Consider the following 21,196-nt stretch of genomic DNA (forward strand, 5'->3'; position numbering starts at 1 on the left):
TTTTAGGTCGAAGTTGATGGAGACAAGGGACAATGAGGGACTTGAGCACTTGTGCCTGTGATCTTGATCCCTGAACAGCTTTGATGACAAGTCAGGAGACTGTTTTGGGATTAGTTTGGCTGCCAGCACAATGGCTCAAGTATAATAGGTGAAAATATGGTAATGAGGAAAAACAGAGTCAGTTCAGGAGCTCTGGACAGGACAGGCATTGTAATACAGGGACTGTGAATTTAGTTTCATTTTGAAGTTTTGTGTTTTTTTTAACCTTGTGGCTAATAATGAAATACTTTTAAGAATAAGTGATTGTATTTCTCAATATGGCTCAACTCAACCTTGAGTAAGAGACATTTTATTTTTTTTTTAATTTTTTTTTTTAACATTTATTTATTTCTGAGACAGAGAGAGACAGAGCATGAACAGGGGAGGGTCAGAGAGAGGGAGACACAGAATCCGAAACAGGCTCCAGGCTCTGAGCTGTCAGCACAGAGCCCGACGCGGGGGGCTGGGACTCACAGCCCTCACGGACCGCGAGGTCATGACCTGAGCTGAAGTCGGCCGCTTAACCGACTGAGCCACCCAGGCACCCCGAGTAAGAGACATTTTAAAGCAATACTACATTCAAACCTGTAATCTTTTGCTTTAATGGAAATTCCCATAAATGTATGATTTCCATTTTATCATGGCTGTTACCGGTCAGCTTCCCTTTTCTCAGGGTATGAATTTCCACTCTCTTATTATCCTTCTCCTCTTCCTGCCAGGTATCGATTTCTGTACTGCATACAAAAGTGTTACTACTTCTCCCAATACTTACAAAGCAGGCGCAGTGTTCATGTCATTTTCATTTGTCATATGTATTTATATGTTTTCTAACTCTCTTACAGAACACAAATTTTTTTAGAACATAGTTATGCAAACTTGCCTAGCGATGAAATTCTCCAGAGATATTTATCATAAAGGCCTGAGCTTTCAAGCGCGCCCCAGAAATTCCAGTTCAGTACCTCTTTGACTGGGCTAGAGAATTTGTATCTTTAATAAATTCCCAGATACATCTTGGAGCTGCTTTTTAGAATTGATGCTGTGTCTTCTATTCATTTGTAGCTTTTGTTTTCTTTTGTTTTGTTTTTACCCATTTTCCATTGCATTTCATGCCAGAAATCTTTATTCAACATATATTTATTAAGCACCTATCACATTAATCCAGGCACTGTGCTGGATACTAGATCTTAAAAATGAACAGATACTGGATTAGACATGACTGGATTAGATTAGGTAGATTTCCTTTCCTCAAGGAAATTATAGATCAATGGGGAAGGCAGACATGTGAATGGACAATACTGTGGGGTAGAGAATTCAGATACGGGAAATAGAACATGAAAGCACATAAGCAGGGCACCGCATCTGGGTTTCAGGGGTTTGGAAATGTCTCATAAGGATAGATACGTCAAACTGGAAACCCACAAATATGAAGGAGGTATTAATTCTGCTTGGATGTCTGGCTTGGTCAAGTGGATTGATATTGATGTTTTTTTACTGGAAGAGGGGTTCACAACAGAGAGAATGTTTTTGTGGAGATGATGAGTTTTATTTTTAACGTTGAGCTTGAGGCACTGCGACGATATGCAAGTGGAGCTGACTGGAGTGGCAAAGTTTTGAATCTGGACATCACGGGATCAGTTTGGACTGAAGAGGAGGAACACGAAGTCATTACTTTACGAAATATATGGTTACTGAGGCCATGGAAGTGGATGAGACTGCAGAGTAGGAAAAATGAGGGTGGGCGGAGGTAGTAGAAAGTGAGCCTAGAATAAAACTGTGCAGAATACCAACATGAGAAATGGGAAGAGGAAAATGACCCTGTAAAGGAGACACAGAGGGACCAGAAGGAGGACAACCTTGCGGATATGGTATCAAAGAAGGCAGGGAGGAGGGCAAAGAGGGCAAAGAGGGAGTGCCCACCTGTGTCAAGTGCTGCAGAGACTGAAGTGAGACCTGCTCTAAATCAATGAATTTAACAAGAGGGAATTAGCATTGTCTTGGTCGGAGCACTTTCAGAGAACAGTGCAGGTGGCAGCCAGAATAAAGCAAGTTTAGGCCTGCAGAGGAGGTAGATAAAAAGACAGTATTTTCAATAGGTCTGACTGAGGAGAGGAGGAAGAGGGGGGTGGATGATGGCTGGAAGCAGTTGATAGAAGTTCAATTTTGTTTTTGAAAGATAATAAACATTTGAGCGTGGTTAAATGCTGATGGAAGAAATGAAGAGACCAAAAGGGTTGAAGACATAAAGGAGGGGAGTCCCCAAGGAGTTGGGAAAATGGATGGAGTCCAGAGACAGGTGCAGAGATTCATCCCTGGCATTGTGCTGAGCAAGAATGAAGAAATTACTAATGTGATTTAGTACAATTTCATATAATGTACGCAAGTTTGTAGACGTTGCAGAAAACAGTACAATGGCTTCATTTTATCTGCAAAGTGGGGTCGGGCCATTTGAAAATAACATAGTACCTCAACCATGTGCTTTAAAAACCCAGAAGAGTTGGCCCTTGACGTACCCCAGTTGAGGCTTAGTTGCTTCGGGCACAGCAGGTTACCCAACTGATTGAATGACCCCATTTATCAGCTTTTCCACAGATTCCTCACATGATTTAATTAATGAGCAACATATAGTAGTTAATGCAATTGAAACAAAAGTTTCTTGCATGGTCCATCCTTTTTCTTTTTTTATTTCATCATAATGAATAGTCCACAAAAAATACAGAGCACATCCTACGTACCTATCATGTACTAGGTACTGCGTATACAATGATGAGTGAAATAAGTTTGAAAGGTACAGTCTAGACTGCAGCACTCCTCCCACACTATTGGCTTTTAATGCAAAGCCACATAGAGAAGCCCAGTCGGCATCCCCCAGCCACAGTCCTATGAAATCCCGTTTTGCTCCAAGGGGTGGGCAAAATTGCCAAGTTACCGTATGTACAAATGCTTCTCTGCACTATAGAGCATTAATAAGCTTATAAATTAAATTTGGCATTCAATAAGTCTTGAATCAGTAAGTTCAACAGCTAGCCAAATGGAGAAGTGAAAGTCTAACCAACCTGCCAACACTTGGGTATGATCTTCCAGTACCTGTTGGTAAAATGATAAAAATAAATAAGCAAATAATAAATATAATAATAACTAAAATATAAAAAGAAATAATAAGCAATTATAACACACTCTGTGACTCCACACAGGATTCCCTTTATCCATAATAGCTCCACACACAGAACCCACACAAAGAGAATGAAGAATTGGCTCCATTGTACTTAGAATTGTGTATTTGTTTTTTGTTTTTTGGGTTTTTTTCTAGTTTTAGCTTTTAAGATGCCACAAGTATCTCTTTCCTGATGGATTATCCAAAGTTAAAATGAAATTTATTATGTATCTTATACAACTCATACCAAAACATCTATACTTGTTCTAAGATTAAATATAACATGTTGGAACAAAATGCCATGAGTATATGAAAACTGAGAGTTACAAGGGAAGTGGTTTGGCAAACTTAGTGTAGTTACAAGTACTCCTCCAGTTCCCTATCTTCAAGGACCACTTTTTAAAAAGGCACAAAAACAAGAAGTTCACAGGATGTCTTTTGTAAAACCTGCCATATCTCAGAAGTCATCCAGACCTTCTTTTAAAAAATAAATCTACAAATTCCACATGCCATATGAAAGTCTAACTTTTCTCTAGAAGATAGCCAGTATCAATTCCAGTTCAAAATAAAACTTGCAAAAAACCCTCTATTGCTAGAAACCCATTTGCATAGATCACCAAACTACAGCCTCAAGAGATCAATGGATTGTTCAGTTTCAAAGATTAAAGTGTGAAACGTAATTAATTTCACATATAAACAGCAGTTTTTAAGAAGATCTTTTAAGGTGAAAGACAGAAAGAGAGCATAGTGTTATATATTGTTATTTTACTAAGGTATGTAACCACCTTGAGGGAAACGATCTGAAGGAATATAATGTGCAATAGTTCAATTACAAAAAAAGGAAGAATATCGTGTATTACTTAAGCAGAGCAGGAAAAGATTAAAAATAAACATATATTTTAAAAAATCACAGAACTAATACTTGATTTTACACATTGAAAATTTTAAAAACAAACTTTGTAACTACATAATCAATTATTTTAATTGAGATTTCAGCAATATAGATTTTATTTCTTTTTTTTTCCTTAGGTGATAAAAAAGTCACCTTCTCAGATCATACATAATTTCACGTTAGAAAAGTTGGAGATGGGAAAATATGGGGAATAAACGTTACTGTCTCTGTGGTTCTGCTCAAAATGTGTTGCGATGCCATAAGGATCAGTACAGGAGACAATGACTGATGTCCTCATAAACTCATACCTGCTTTAAAGGCTGGGTTAAAAATATGCTTGGCAATATGAAACTTGCTACACAGTTCCTTATACAGTTTCAGTTTTACCCATATTAAAACCAAAGGAATTTTAAGAAAGGAATTTTCTTGTGTTAATGCTATTAATTAAAAATGAGCATTTTATTTTTTAAGAAATTAAAATCCTGGAAGAAAACAAGGAATTGGAAAATGCTTTGAAAAATATCCAGCTGCCTAAAGAAGAAATTAAGAAACTTGAAGTGGATGAAATTAGTAAGATTTCATAAAAATTTCTCATTTACAAATATGAAGCTGAACACTTATCTTGCTTTTAAAAAAAAATTACAGGCTAAATATTATAGTCCAAACACTACAATATTAAAATAACTTAATTCAAGCAATCTTACTACTATAATAGAGTTTCACAGAATGTCTTTAATGTGTTTGTAAATAGAGTTGATCTGATACTTCTCTATAGCTCCGCTTCAACCCTGATATTTTTTAAAAGTTTATCTGATTTTAATTTTAGTACGTGTGCTTCTAGATAAACAATAACTCAAGATTTCTAGTAATTTATAAATTTGACAAAAATACACAGTAAAAATCAGCTTAAAACATATGCTCGATTCTTTACAATTTACTAGTTATAAATTTATTTTATGTTATATTGTAATTAAAGAAAATAAATAATGACATATAGTGGAATAAAGATTTTTCTTTTTTTTCCCAAGCTTTATGGTACAAGATGATTCTTCCTCCTCAATTTGACAGATCAAAGAAGTATCCCTTGCTAATTCAAGTGTATGTAATATTTTCTTTGGTGTAAAAACTATTTACTGAAAATATGTTAAATTAAATACACATTTATGAGATAGAATGAACCATTCTCCTTGGTAACAGTTCCTATTGATGCTGTTTTTATATATTCCTCAACTAATCAGAGTAAATAAAATATGGCTATTTAAAATAGAATGAGGAAGTTTGGGGATTTTAGATGGACTGGCTTGCATTTGCTGTCTTGAATTTCCTTTGTATGGCAAATTGCCGAATGTGTCAGAATACCTTTGAGATAGAGAAATTGCAGCCAAAAAATATTGTAAATCATCTTAATGTCTTATGTAAGTGAGTTAGAAATGAAATAAGGGAATGGAATACATTTAGTGGAATCACACCCAAAATCAGTGCTGACCTACACACAATTTGCTTAAAACACCATGCATTTTTTTTAGTATATCTTATGCCTGCTTTTAGCAAGTGGCAGGTGGCAGAAATGACGAAAAACCCACACATATTCCTTGAAATGCCAACCCTAGATGTATCCGTTTTGGGGAATAGGAGAGGCTGTGTCCCAAAACAACTTCCTTGTAGCAAACCTCTGGGAAAAGCCTGGTCCTCTCTTGATTTTGAGCCAGTTCTAATGCCACTGTTATTGAAATTTTATCATACAAATGTACTGGAAATACTAAAGGCAATTCTTAGCTACGATGAGAAGTTGAGTTTTACAAAGGAATCCAAGGTTCTTTTTTTTTTTTTTTTTTTTCCTTTAGGTATGGTGGTCCTTGTAGTCAGAGCGTAAGGTCTGTATTCGCTATTAGTTGGATTTCTTATCTTGCAAGTAAGGAAGGGATAGTCATTGCCTTGGTGGATGGCCGAGGAACAGCCTTCCAAGGTGACAAACTCCTGTATGCAGTGTATCGAAAGCTGGGTGTTTATGAAGTTGAGGACCAGATCACAGCTGTCAGGTGAGCACCTCATTCAAACAGAAACTGGCGTGCAACAAAAGTCATGCAATCACTGTCGGGTTTCTCCATCTTTGATGATTTAATTCTTTTTGTCTGTTTTCCTAACTTCCTCTCAAGTTAACATTAATCTTAAAGAGATATTTTTGCCCAATATGAGAAAAAAAATAATGATAGACAAGAGCTAATAAATGTGTAGAAACAAGATTTATAGTGATAAATGACAAATACTCTCAGTGTTTCAGTCGTTCTGATATCCTTTCGTTGATTCACATGGCTCACAACTAGAAAAAAAAAATTGTGTAACTAGGGATGGTCTATAGGAAACCAAACATCTGAATTTGCTCAAGCATTGTGGATTCTATCTCATAGATTTAGAAATGTCTCAAGATTTCCTCAACACCCTACACTTATAGATACTAAGCATTCTTTTGTAATTAAGCTAGCTGTGAAGTTTAGCTGTGTTAGCATGAAAGTGTTTTCCTGTTTTCATTTGACAAAACATGCACTTTATGTAATACAAATTATATTATGAAAACATTCATGGGGAAGGCAGACCCATAATCTGAGTCCTTCCCAACCACATTCTCAACCATAATTTGCGTCTCCATCATCTTTTCTGAAACAAATAGAATATAGGCATCAAAATTGCTGTTTATTTGGAAACACTGTGCAGGATGCTTCAGGATATTTCTCTATAGTTGTTGGGTTTCTGTTATTATGTTGTGAGTATGTGAAGTCAGAGAACAGTAGTTTATAAATGTAAAAGCCAACACAGGCCAATTGCATCCTTAGTCGTGGATATATATGTGTGTGTAACGGCTTAAGGTCAGACATTGTTGCACAACAAAGAGCAATTTAGAAAATTCATTAGCACATTCCTTTTATCATCTTAATGTCACTGATAGTTACTGATTTCAATATAGCATACACAATGAAGATTGTATTTAACAGCAAGGAGGTGGGCCCAGACAACACTTTTCTGTGTTTTTGTCTCTAATCAAAGCAGAAGAGTTTAGACTCACAAGTAATTATTTTTAAAAATAGAAAAGTAATCATAACCCATATGTTTTCAAATTTTCCTTCCATTCTGTGAACAGTAATATACACACACTTCTATAACACAAAATATTCAATTAAAAACAGTCTATTTGAATAAAATCTGACAAACGAATAAGTAGATTATTAAATAACACTATGAAATCTCTAGGTGTCATTCACACCTCATTTCTAGGAGGCTCCATCTTTCTTGCTAATCCAGATTATTTGGCCTGTCTGCTGTTAACCTATTTAGGATAATCTTCTGCCCGATGGAGAGACACAGAAGAGATAGCTCAAAGAAAAATCCACCACGAGATCAGTTTCTCACATATGAACACCATTGTGGAAATATGAACACCATTGTCAGTATTATAGACCTAATTCTTTAAGGATTATTATTATTTTTCTCGGCACTGCAGGTCACATCTATTTTTATTTAAACCACGCAATAAACACCAAGGATACGCAACCCTGGGACCACATCAAAAGACAGATGTAGATTATACCTCATTCGTAATTCAGTTACATCTTTTCCAAAGTTCGTAGCGCTAAACAGTGGTTTGTTCTGGCATTGGTTGAAAACCAAACTTAACAGAAGCAGCTCATCATCCCAATCTACCAATAACAACAAAATGCATCATTATGTTTTTTGCACTTATTTACCACCAAAATTGCAGCATTTGTATTTAAGAATACCTCAAGAAACAGAGCAGATAGCTTCTTATCGTGTTTCTTGGATGGAATGAAAATCTAAACCTGAATTCCATGTACAGGCCTTAGCTAAAATTGTTATTTCTGCTGTTCAATATATAGGACATGAAGCCACAAATTGTACCAATTTTCACAATAATATAAATGTCTTTGGCATTTAGAATTGAAGATAGACCAGAGGCAGTTATTGGCTACCTTTACCTTCTCTGAGCCATTTTTAGGATGGAATCTAAAGAAAGTCTTCCTGCTATAGAGCAGGCATATGTTCACTCATTTGCTCAGCCATTCAACAACAGATCAAATATTAATGTATGCCATTGCAATCCACTCTGTATAAAACTGTGCAATTTTTATAATCTCTACTTTCAGTGCACTTACAATCTTTGTAAAATGGATAAACCCCTGGCACTCTGAAGGGACAGCATTGCCATTAGATGGAACTTTTACTAAACACCCTAGTGAATAAGGGGAGGCTGTGTGGCCCGTGCACAGCACGTATGCAACAGTGGAGATGCCAGTTGAGGCTGGTCTGGCTTTGCTTGAAAGCGCCATTCTGCAAAAGTGAAAGGGAAGCCTTGGAACCGGATGCTTTTAGAAAACAAAAGCTAAAAAGGATAGATTTATAATGATGATCCTGGGAATAATTCAACCGCATGTCTGCCAAGAAGTGTTTTGGGAATCAGACACTGAATGTCTGACATGGGAATTGGGATTGTAATCCCTTTATGGTAGCCCTCAAATTACCTTCCCACAAAAGAATGAAATTTATCCCCTTCAATCTCATATAGAATGCAATCTGGGCAAACTCTTAAATACAGAGAACAAACTGAGGGTTGATGGGGGGAGGGCAGTGGAAGAGAGGGGAAAATGGATGATGGGCATTGAGGAGGGCACTTGTTGGGATGAGCACTGGGTGTTGTATGTAAGCGATGAACCACAGGAATCTACCCCCAAAACCAAGAGCACACTATACACACTGTATGTTAGACAGTTTGACAATAAATTATATTTTAAAAAATAAAAACTAAATAAAATGCAATCTGGCTAAATTTTTTACATACCAAAAGAAAATCATGTGTACCTATTTGGAAATGACAGTAAAGGCTAGACTCAATAAATAGATTTAAACAAAGCAAAGCAGTGTTAAAAAAAAAAAAAAAGCCACACAAGCTCACTACTTTGACTACACAAAACAGAATGCTTCCAAGGAGATGTTTGTGAGGTCAGAGCACACACAAAACTGAGACCTGCTTTCCCCAGACTTCCCTGCAAATGGTACTTACATAGGTCCCACAAAACTTCGTTATAGGATCAGTTCTACTAATTTGGGGTATATTTGGCACTTTTGGCATTCCCACAATTTAAAATTTTTATATAACTTGAAGGTTAGTGGTGAGAAAAATCTATCATACTGTTATACCTGGCATCAACAAGAACATTTCCAAAATAGGATAATAATTGATCCCTAGGGTTCCAAATTGACCTTTGGAATAGGATCATTTTTATGAGAGAAAAGTTGTGAAGTTCAGTTTAGCCTCCAAAATGCCTTTTCATTTGTTCCTAACATTTTTCTTCATTTAACCACATCATCAACAGTATTTCTGATAACTCTTTTTGGAAGCGCTTCAGAATTTGGAGGTAAATTTTATAGAGCTTTGGTGGCCTTAAAGTGCTCGGGTTATCTAGCTAACCTTTAACCTAGTCCTGCCACATTAAGTGTTAATGTTTCATTTCCATGTTAACTATTGCACTATCATTTCCTGTAAATGTCATCCTTTCGGAATAAACCGAGGAAGGGAGCTGTTAAGAATTTCCTGCTCCCATGTATCACCTGCTATTTGCTTTTACCCCAGATGCAAGGCAATATGATTGCTAGCTTCTGGGAGATCATAAAATCGAAATTGATTTTATGGCTCAGAACCGTCTTCCAGCACGAGTGGCAAGATTTTTTTTTTTTTTTTTTAACAAAGAGAGCGAACCTTCTCTTCTTTCATTTGGTTTGTGAAGTTTGTGGAAGAATTGCCGAAATGCCACAGTTTGCTGCACATTTTCTCTGTTTTATCATGAACAGCATCCACACAGGTAGCAACTTCCCGTTTGCTGCTGCATTTCTTCCCCGTAGACTCCTCAGTGTCCCTCAGAATCGGTGTAGGGTAAGCTGTGACTGACGGGGCTTCTTCCCATCTGTTTGTCCCGGGCATTTGCCCAACTCCTCTGTGCATTGGAAACGTGCATGTTGAATCAATGCAACGAGCAAAATGGTTGCTGTGAAATCCCCTTAAGAAACTCCATTATTCAACTAATGAAACCACTACATCTTACTTCCAGAGAAAAATGACAAAGGACATTAACATAACTATAGGGAACAAAAAAAAAATGGTCTTTTTCTGGCGCTGCGTGTGCCACTTCGTTCTCCTCGCCTTCCCATTACTGTTGCATCCGGGTCTCTGCAATGGCTCATCCAGTTTGCTATTTTCTTCCACTGCTCCTGCTTCTCTGAGAGTTCCTGGAGTTCTTATCAAACCATCCCCCAAATAAACCACAATTGCTCTAGAACACCAATCCTCAAGGGGGCATGGGATAAATTTGCCTAAAATATTCCCATTTTCGCACCGACTTTGCAAAGTTATATTTCTGAAGGCTTCCCATGACTTTTATTTAAAAGTTGTCCTTCAGCACGGTCTCTTACTCCTAAGAAGACATTTATTTTCAAAATAGTTTTCAAACGATGGCTCTTCTGTGATGAAACGCAAACGAATTATGACCATATCCTAAAAGATACATATCCATGCTGTGACAAACCGAGGGTTCCTAAGTATGGAATGGGAGAGGGATGGATATTTTTTTGCAGATGAAAGCTACCGAAAATGAGATGGCCATTATCATTAACATCTAAGCATTTAACATTGATAAAATTTAAGGCAACAACAATGCAAATCTTTTTTTCCAAAATCTGAGGATTTGGATATTTGGTCCTAGTTATGGTGCTAGTATTTCTTGTGTTACTGTAAGACTAGGTCTTGACCTCTCTGAGTCGAGTAACTCACTCCCGCAATTAGGATAGTAGACTTTCAGCCCCGAAAGTACGACTCAATAGATGTACAGTAGAGCCTTAAAGGATCCTTTTTATGCTTTGCAGAAAACATGATCATATTCTTTTAATTATTTGTAAGTGCAGCATTATTATGCATGTGTTTAAACAAAGAAAATGAAGCGTTTCTATTAAATCTTTGGATTAAATATGCTTGTGTAATGAAGTAAATGTCATGTGTACACACTTAAAATTCTAAAAATTTGTTTCTTTTATTTTAGAAAATTCATAGAAATGGGTTTCATTGATGAAAAAAGAATAGCCATATGGGGCTGGGTGAGTTGTTTTATATGTTTTATGCCTGTTATTCAGTTCAGCAATCATAATTTTCTAAAGTGTTCGCTTATAAGGTTTCTCATGAAATGTTAATGTTGCAACATAATTTAATCTGTCAATGGAAACAGTCAGTTTGGGTAATCTAGGCTTCAAAGTGGTGGCTTTAAGTGTTCCTTTTTCCCAATCATTTAATTTCTTTCTTGTGTAGCAAATTAACTCATAATTGATACATTTTTACTTAATTTTTTGGTATTAGATTACAGTATCCTGAATTGAACTATGTTCATCAGAGGTTTCATTTCCTTTGTTATTTTGGAGTTAATAAAGATCTTTTAGAGTTCATAATTTCATTTTTTTAATGAAAAACTAAGCTAACATTTGCAATTATAGGAACTTTTAGAATACAAATTCCCTAGTACCTAGCCTATCCCAGTCATATCTTGGCTGTTTTGATTCTTTTTTTTTTTTTTTTTTTTTTTTTTTTTGGTAATCAAATTATTTTACCAGACTTAACATTAATTTGTGCTAACTGGAGAGGAGTATAATTTAGTTTCAGAGTTATAGGTCATGGAGATAACTGCCCACGTTTGAGGAGCTGTGCAGGTTCTCAAAATACACATTAAAAGGAAGAGACAAAACTTCCCAATCATGGGCAATGAAGTCACTGGAAAGTTTAGAGAAATATTGGAAAGAGTTTAGATTTGCCCATTATAAATTATGATAATTACCCTTCAAAGAAGATTTCCTGTTTCACTTTTTGGTCTGAATTTGTACATTTGCAAGTCAATTTGCAGCCGTTTGTGCTTGGGTTGTTTTTCTTGGCTGTTTTCTCTGAGAGCGGCCTGCACAAGATGGAGGGAATGAAACCCAATATTGAAGGGAATCTGCAGGCTCCGACTCAGCTCTCAGCTCAGTGACCAGATGAAGAGCTGTTATGAATTTGTGGAAAGTTGTTACTTCAAGCCATTTGGTCCTTCTTAAAACTATCAAATGTTAAATATCTAAACAGAATGGAATTCAAATGGGTGGAAATAAATGAAATATTTTTATAGTGAAATATTTTAGATAAAATCTCTCCATCCATTTTTATGAAATTTCCTAAAGTAAATTTTCAAAAGATTCAAATTTCACGCGGAACACTTCCATGTAATCATTACCATTTCTCTTACACTTTTACTTTGCTTTTACTGCAAGCTCTGAAATAATCAGAAAGTGGAATTTTTAATTTCATTTCTACAACATCCTGGTATTAGTTTGGTAGAGAACCATCTATGTGGGATGATTTAAAGAACCCACTCATCACCTCAAAATACATCCATATCAGTCTGAAATTCTTCAATAAGGGATTCTCACGATGTCTGTGCAAATGCTTCTAGAAGAAGTAGTATATTAGGTCCCCTTTATTGCTTACTTTCCAACATGGCAGTGATTGCAAGCTAAACCCTGAGAACATGCGCGGAAGAGGGAAATAAGTGAACTGCCACCGGATGCAACGCATGAGCAACCCCTGAATCAGCAGGGCCCAGAAGATCCTGAAGGAAAAAGACCTTAATACTATACTGTTATTTATCAATTATTTAAGAGTTATTTAACCCATCCATCCGATCACTGATTCATGCGTTCTTTCATGCATGTAGTACATTTTTATTGGATCTCAATTAGGTCTTATATTAGGTTCTTTAGAAGATGAAAAGATGAATAAGTTATAGCCCTGGCCCTCTGTTAGATAAAACAGAGAGCAAAAAAGCAATTGCTCAGCAACATTCCAAGTGTTAAGACAGACACAACTTACCGCGGAGAATACCAGGGAGAAGACTGGTTAATTCTGGCTATGAGAGCTAAGGGAAGATTCAGAAATGAGGGAGTGAAGATAGGTTAGTAGTGGGTCATGCCAGAGAATGGAGACAACATTGCCAGGGTCCGAAGGTAGCAATGAGTAGGGCACAGTTGGTCTGGATGCCTGAAACTTCAGAAGTGTAATCCATACATACTAAAGAAGGTGTAGGAAATTAGTTTGGATAGATAGGTAGCCAGATAACAGGAGGACTTTTAGACTGCATAGAGAAGAATAGGCTCTTTCCATGGCTTTGCAGACATTTCTCTTATTTTTCTATGTCTCCATCATCATTACACTCCATTCATTTTTTTAAAAATGTTGGTGATTTTCAGGATCTGACCTTGGCTCTCATTGTTTTTCACTTCCTTGGTGACACCCAGGTAATTTCAAAAATGGTGATGACAGTCAGATCCCTGCCACTAGCCCCCACCTCTCTTCTCAGCTCCACATTTCAAATGCTCACTGGTCATCTATCCCAAATCAATGTCTTACAAGAGGCTCAGGCTTAACTCACACAAGCTAAACTTGTTATAGTCTACTTAAAACAAGTCCTCATCTTTATTAAAGGACCTCACCACACACCTAGTCACCCAAATAATAAGTTCAGAGCTATCTGCAACTTCTCCTGCTCCCCAGCTCCAACACTCCAGTGGTTAGTAAGATCTATCAATTCTACCTTCAAACATTTAAATCTGTTCTCGTCATGCCCACAGCCAGTGCTTTAGTCCAAGTTTCTTCATATGTAATTTAGATCAGACCTTCTCAAACTTTAGCTTACATAAGCATCACCTGAAGAACTTATTGAAACAGGTTCTAGGGCCCTACCACCAGAGATTCTGATTCAGTACTCCCTGGTGAGGCCTGAGGATTTGCATTTCCCACAAGATCACAAGTGATGCTGATTCCTTTGGTCCAAGGACCATGGGTTGGGTAGTTCAGTTGCCTCTGAACTAGCCTTCCTGCTTTGACTTCACAAGCTGCAATGTTGCTAATGAAGTTATTGTTCCAAAACGGGAATTTACCATGTTGCTTTTCTGCTTATATGCTTGTACATTTTCTAATGTACACATCAACCTTGACCTGGTGCCCAAATATATTTCCTAACATGCAAAGCCCATGACAAGCTGGCTGAAACCTGCTTTTCCAGCCTCATCTCTTTCCACGTTTCCCCATGCCTTATGAATAATTTGACTCATGTCTGTGCTTCCTCACTCCCATGTTTTTGTGAATCCTGCTCCTTGTACCTGCAATGTGTCCATCTTCTTCCATCCCCCTCCTCTTCCTCTGAAATGGAAAACTCACTTATTCTTTAAAACCCAACTCAGGGGCGCCTGGGTGGCGCAGTCGGTTAAGCGTCCGACTTCAGCCAGGTCACAATCTCGCGGTCCGTGAGTTCGAGCCCCGCGTCAGGCTCTGGGCTGATGGCTCGGAGCCTGGAGCCTGTTTCCGATTCTGTGTCTCCCTCTCTCTCTGCCCCTCCCTCGTTCATGCTCTGTCTCTCTCTGTCCCAAAAATAAATAAAAAAACGTTGAAAAAATAAATAAATAAAACCCAACTCAGACATGACTTTCTTTGTCCTCCAATAGTTCTTTTTACTGCTCTTCTGGGAATTACCATGGTTTATCTTGTCTGTCTATTGGTCTGTCTCCTATGAAAATGTAAGCTCATCGAGGGAATGGACTTCATCTGTTTCTAGATTTGTTTCTCAAACGTTTGGCTATCTCATATATTGATGATGTTGTTTAAACTAAATTTAATCCTATGGGGCGCCTGGGTGGCGCAGTCGGTTAAGCGTCCGACTTCAGCCAGGTCACGATCTCACGGTCTGTGAGTTCGAGCCCCGCGTCAGGCTCTGGGCTGATGGCTCGGAGCCTGGAGCCTGTTTCCAATTCTGTGTGTCTCCCTCTCTCTCTGCCCCTCCCCCGTTCATGCTCTGTCTCTCTCTGTCCCAAAAATAAATAAAAAACGTTGAAAAAAAAAAAAATTAAACTAAATTTAATCCTAGAAGTCAGTGTCCCCCCACATGTATCTTATTAGTACCAAGGGATTTTTCAGGAAAAGTTTATCTGGTCTAATAATTTGGTAAATTATAAAGTCTACATAATAGCGTGTGCTGGCTCTGTGAAGGAGAGATTTCTATTAACAGTATTACCAAAAAGTATTTGATTCCACGGATACTTTTTTGAGATGCGCTCTTGAAGTCAGTAGGGAATAGAATTGGTGTCTTAGGAAGATCCTGTTGGCTGCAGAGCGAAGGAAGATATGAGGTAGGAGAAGGAGTGAGCCAAGGAGCTAGGTGAGCAGTAATATGGGCAACCAATGCCCACGGCCTGAATTTAGGCAGTGAGGTATGAGGTGGGAAGAGGTTCAAGTGCTCTTTTCTAGCATAATAAGCAGGAGCCTGCAAGACACTGAAGACTGGAAAGAGGAAGATATTGAGAACGACCATGAGCATTGCTTAGCTATTATTGTTTCATATCAAGGAAGGAAATATCTGTTTGCATGAAGTGTTAGGCGCCAGAGTGGTCTGAGAAACATACTGCAGCTAACCACATAAATTTTTGGTAGTCAGTGGGTGAATAAGATGAAAATCCTGCATTTCCCTCCATTATCCTGATTAAGAAGGGGAGAAGAGGCATTTTTATCTTACCCTTTTATTTTTCTGGCTCACACAAATCGAAGTCCAGGAGCCCTGTTTTTAGTTTTATTAGATATCCACTGTGCACCCAACACTATGCCTAGGGAGTGTCTGTTATAACTGGTTCTTAACTAGGCAATTTTGTCCCTCAGGGGACATTTGGCAATGTCTGGAGTCATTTTTGGTTGTCACAACTGGGAGAGTGCTACTGGCATCTAGTGAGTAGGGGCCAGAGATGCTGTTAAATATCTCACAATGCACAGGACAGCTCCCCACAAAAAAGAATTACCCAGCCTAAAATGTCAGCAGTGCTGAGGTTGCAAAACACTGGTTTATTTGAAGAAAAATTGAAGTAATTATTCTGACAATTGAAGAGCAGCAGGGGTTTTGCCTAAATTATTAGAATAACAACCTCATTTATGGGCCTTGCTTTGTTAATATAGGCCTAGCCAGGTGGTGTTGAATAAGCATTAGTTCATGATTTAATCTTAGTTCCTTTCTCTTCCAGTGACTAATTATAAGCAATTTGAATTGCTATGTGCGATCAGCGATGTAAAAGTAGGACAAATGCACCTCTAATGAGACTACATTAGACTCCAAACTTAAAGTTCCCCAAAGAGGTTTGCCCTAGTGCAAGGACGGAGCGGAAAGTCATGGGTTGTAGAGGAAGGTGTCCTCGCTTTGAGTCCCGGCTCTGCTGCTGTTTCATGACTCCAAGAGTCCTCTACGTTCACTCCGAACCTCAATTTCCTCATCATGAAATGCAGCCCTGATTTCCTCACCAAGTCATTGTGAAGATTAGCTGAATTAATAGGAAAGTCACATATTCGTCAAATATTTAGTCTATTCCCTTCTGTGTTCCAGGCCTTATTCTCAGGGCTGGGGATACCTTTGGTCACAAGACAGATGAAAATGTCGACCTTTGTGGAGTTAGGAATGGTTGGGAAGAAAGACAGCAAGCAAGATAAATAAGTAAAATGAATAAGATGTTAAATGATAAAATGCCCTGGTGGAAACCAAGCCAAAACAAGAAAGGAGCATGAAGCAGGGTTGGTGCAATTATAGATGAGAAGGACGGGTGAGACTCTTTGAGTTAAGACTTGAAGTGGGGAGGAAGTGAGCCCTGCCCATATCCGGAGATATGTTCTAAGCAGTGTTCTAGGCAGAGTTCTAGAGTGTTCTAGGCAGAGGGCAGCAGCATTTGTGAAGGTCCTGGGACTAGATCACACTTGGAGGCTCCAGAAAACATTAGGAGAGCCAACAAGCAGAGGGACATCTGAGGTGGGAGAAGGGAAGCAAAGTTGTGGGTCCTCAAAGAAGGTCACAACAGCCTTGGCCATACAAACATTAACTATCTATTATTATCGCCTGTAGGTAAAATGTTCCAATGTACATTATGGCTCACATAAGAGTGTTCTATAAACCCTTCAAAATTCTGTGCCCTTCTAAGAATGTTTTTAAAGATATCCTTCATTTAAACAAAATGGCAAGGCATCTAAGTGCAAAGGACAAAATTCTAGAATTCTCATGGCCAATCTGCTCCGTGGGTTCCTTTCTTGCGACAGCCACCCACTCTGCCTTGGAGCCCCACCCATGGGAGAGCAGAAAAAAGTCAACTCGGGTTTATTTTATTTCCTCTTCATTTCTACAATAGGAATAGCTTTTCTAAGCTGCCTGAGAATTTAAAGAACACCTACTTTTGTTGTGCTGCTGCTACACCAGTTTTGCTCTTACAAATTCCTAGAGAAAATTTGTATTCATCCTGCAAACACGGAAATTTTATTTAGATACAGCATTATTATCTAATCACTGGGTAGATACAGATTCATAACTTGTAAGATTTCAAACAGAAATGTTCAAAACCCTTTTCACTATATAGAAACGCCTTTGATTTCAAATCTTGTTTCATGCTATTTCAGCGGGACCCACTGTTGTTACCTGTAGTGAACACAGTTTTCCAATAAAACCACAAATGATAATATTTCTAACTCAGGCTTACTTTACTGTCTTTGAACCTAAAACTGAAAGAAAGAAGGAAAGAACTCCCGTTTCAGTAATAGTCATTGCTAACCTACTAATTAAAACAAATCATTTTTATAAGTGAAAATTTTCACTTACCCAAAAGATTTTTAAACCCAATGTTCCTTCCATTTTTAAAATATATTTCCCCTATTAAAACATGTTTTAGTCTTCTCTAAGGAGGCCATGATATAATTGGAGATGCTTCTTCTATTCTGTGTTTTGTAGCCAAGGGTCCTCCATAAAATTCTTCAGAACTGGAAACCTACAACTGTAAACTAGTCAAAGAATTCTTCCTTGAACTCATCAATTCAGCAAGATTGTTTAGCTTACCACCCCCCCGCCCCATACCATGTATTTCACAGGTTAAGAATAGACCCTTGCTGGGGCGCCTGTGTAGCTCAGTCAAGTTAAGCGGCTGAATATTGATTTCAACTCAGGTCATGATCTCACAGTTTGTGAGTTCGAGCCCCACGTCAGGCTCCGGGCTGAGAGTCTGGATCCTGCTTGGGATTCTCTCTCTCCTTCTCTCTCTACCATCCCCCCTCTCAAAATAAATAACTAAGCTTTAAAAAAAAAGAAAGAGAATAGACCCTTGCTACTGACCTGCCCTCACTACCATGTCGGTCTGTCTGTCTGCCCGTTGTCTCTCACTCTATAAAGCTCTCCCACTCACTCTTTCACCCTCTTTCTAAAGACTGACTTTTCTGTTGGCAAAGGGTGATAAGATCCGCTGATCTAAGGGAATAGCTCCCAGAGGCTTGTGGTTATAAGGTCCTAAGTACAAGACACATTACATTTCTAGTTGGAAAGTCCCACTGTTCTCTTGTGACTTGTGGGAACCTTCCTGTGTTGGGGCAAGAATATGCACTGAGAATCACTTCTTAATCTAGCACACACATTTTGGAGGGCTCAGGACCCTGGGCACTGTTTAGTCCACATTCCCAGGAGAAGCATCTCTCTCAGGCATGTTTCTACCTTTGACTTCCAGGGAGAGATGCCACCTTATTGTGTTCTTTTCTTCAGTTTTAGGAAAAGGTTCAAATATCCAGGTGACACAGGCAGACATCTCCTGTTGTCAGGGTCACATTTGTGAGCCATCTATTTGATTCCTTGGGGAAGAAACTTGATGAGACTTAACCCTACTCCTGACTGTGCCATTTGTATCCCCTTTTGCATGTCTTTGTTCTTCCATTAAATTTGTGGGGGGCTATGTAAGACTTTACAATGGCTTTTCCTCCTTTGACCTGCTTTGCCAGAAATCTTCAGAGCAGAATATATAACACTACATTATACCCAAATTCTGTCCATTTCTTCAATATCCAGAAGATTCATATGTCCTTCCCTTATTGTTCTATTATGAAAACAAATAAGTTAATACACAGATGTGAGTTCTGCCTCCTGGGACTTTTGCAAGCTGTGAGAAGTATCTCGCTTTTCCATTTGGGCAATAATCTGCTTTCTTTGTGCATTTCTTTCAAGTAAAATCCTGGTTTTGCTCTGGCAAGGTCTTCTTTGGAAAAATATGGAGGAAAGAATTTTGGCAGAAAAATTACAATTATAAATATCTCTTAAACTGCCCCTGCCATGCTCTGATTAGCACACCAAGTATTTTTAGTTTACTAGGGGTGAAATTATGCTGTGTCAGGTGGAAGTCACTGCCAAGAGTGCAAGATAGACATTTAATCTACCCCATGCACATCCCCGGTGCCCATGAGTACTTATTGTGAGAGGAGTTGCTATAAAACTATCTTGGAGAGTTTCTGAAAGCAAATCTGGGACTGACTTGCAATGATGTCTCCACAGTCCTACGGAGGCTATGTTTCATCACTGGCCCTTGCTTCAGGAACCGGTCTTTTCAAATGTGGGATAGCAGTGGCTCCTGTCTCCAGCTGGGAATATTACGGTATGGAAACATTTCATAAATGTTGCTGCGAAAACATTTAACACATAATTACTCTATATTTGAGGTTGCTAGGAAAACAAATTATGCAGTAAAATTCACCCCAGCTTCACTGGGGAAAATACAATCTATAAACGAGGTTGTTTATATGATTCATTATAATCATGTTGCAGCAATCAAAGAAATCTTAAGAATGAGGAAGGACTCTTCTAAAACCCAGTATGTTAGTCTCTCCCCCAACACCTTGTGCCTCCTGCTAAACCAAACCTCTAGAACCAGAGCCAGCTCTTTGTTTCGCAGGCACACAGGTGCAGCAGGTCTGGCTTTTAAGCACATTGTATGCAAAGTTAGGCAGAGCCACCGCTATTCACCTCCACACCACAGTTTGCAGCTGCCAGTTCCTTTGCTCCAGAAATCAAAACAAAAAACAAACCAAAATTTGTTGAGAAGTACACCTCCCGTGTGTGCCTATTTTTATGATTAACATTAACGCAGGATGATCAGTCGGAATTAACTCTAATAATTGAACAAAAACTAGCTTTCATCAGATCCTCGTCCCTGTGCTGGGATAGAAATGAAGCCACTATAACTTGGAGGGAATCTTTATTCAGAAAAAAAAAAGTGTGTGTGTGTGTGTGTGTGTGTGTGTGTGTGTGTGTTGGGAGAGGAGGATTTGGGGGACACAGTTCCACCCCACAGTAAGACACCAATAAAAGTACTAGAGACAGCTGCATTTGTGATTTCTTTTAAAATATAATGAGGTCATCCCATAAGGTCCTCCCTAGCTCAACATTTCCACCCCCCCCCCCACCCTGCCCCCACGGAAGGGCTTTGGGTAGAAGAGAAAAAACTTAAGAGCATCCTTTCTCGTGTTAGCTGTTCCTGTTTCCTCCTTTGCTTCGCCAGCCCTACTGAGGCAAATTGCAGAGCAAATGACTTGGGTGGAGCATTACAGTAAAGGAAAGCAAGCACCTTCCTCAGCAGCTCCACAGGGGAAAGTGGTGAGCAGTTCTCAAACTGAGGGGTCTTGCTGGTTAGTGAAATGAACCATTTCACATGCAAACAACATGTTCTTATATGTTTTACAGCATCTATCTACACGGAGCGATTCATGGGCCTCCCAACAAAGGACGATAATCTCGAGCACTATAAAGTAAGCATGTTCTGTTTAATTTAGGTCATTAACTGAGTTCCAGTATGTGCCACATACTTTTGAAGCAGTCATTCAGAGTTTACACTCTTGCTGGGGCCCCAGGCAAATGCGATGATCTTTTGTTAGCTGCAAAACACCTCCCTAGAAAGAAATTTACTCTCTTTGGATTCTCTTCTTTCTTTCCCCATCCTCCCTTCCCTCACCTCCCTTTTCCCCATCGTGCTGCCCACCCCCAACCCCCACACAGCTTGAGCGGGCATCATCTATGCCTAAGGTCTCACTCATATGTAACATATGACACATAAACTTTCCGTTTTTCAAACTAGGAATCAGATGGAAGTAATGCAAATGATGATGAAAATGTGTTGCTCTGACTCTTAAATATTTATCAACCAAAGCAATACATAAT

General features: G+C 38.6%; 1 protein-coding gene and 1 long non-coding RNA gene across 2 annotated transcripts in view; one reads left to right on the plus strand and one right to left on the minus strand.

Moving 5' to 3' along the window:
- FAP (fibroblast activation protein alpha) overlaps positions 1-21,196 on the plus strand; it is a 74,755-nt gene that overhangs the window by 51,199 nt on the left and 2,360 nt on the right. The window contains exons 18-23 of the mRNA XM_060621103.3: positions 4,554-4,652; positions 5,111-5,180; positions 5,927-6,121; positions 11,183-11,237; positions 19,538-19,637; positions 20,723-20,787. Of these exons, the coding sequence (XP_060477086.1) occupies positions 4,554-4,652; positions 5,111-5,180; positions 5,927-6,121; positions 11,183-11,237; positions 19,538-19,637; positions 20,723-20,787 (584 nt within the window). The remainder of the gene's footprint in view (positions 1-4,553; positions 4,653-5,110; positions 5,181-5,926; positions 6,122-11,182; positions 11,238-19,537; positions 19,638-20,722; positions 20,788-21,196) is intronic.
- LOC132670756 (uncharacterized) overlaps positions 406-21,196 on the minus strand; it is a 108,572-nt gene continuing 87,781 nt past the window's right edge. The window contains exon 5 of the long non-coding RNA XR_013557287.2: positions 406-3,123. This is a non-coding gene — a long non-coding RNA (uncharacterized LOC132670756). The remainder of the gene's footprint in view (positions 3,124-21,196) is intronic.

Source organism: Panthera onca, chromosome C1 (assembly GCF_046562875.1).
Source record: "Panthera onca isolate mPanOnc1 chromosome C1, mPanOnc1 haplotype 2, whole genome shotgun sequence".
Taxonomy (NCBI): domain Eukaryota; kingdom Metazoa; phylum Chordata; class Mammalia; order Carnivora; family Felidae; genus Panthera; species Panthera onca.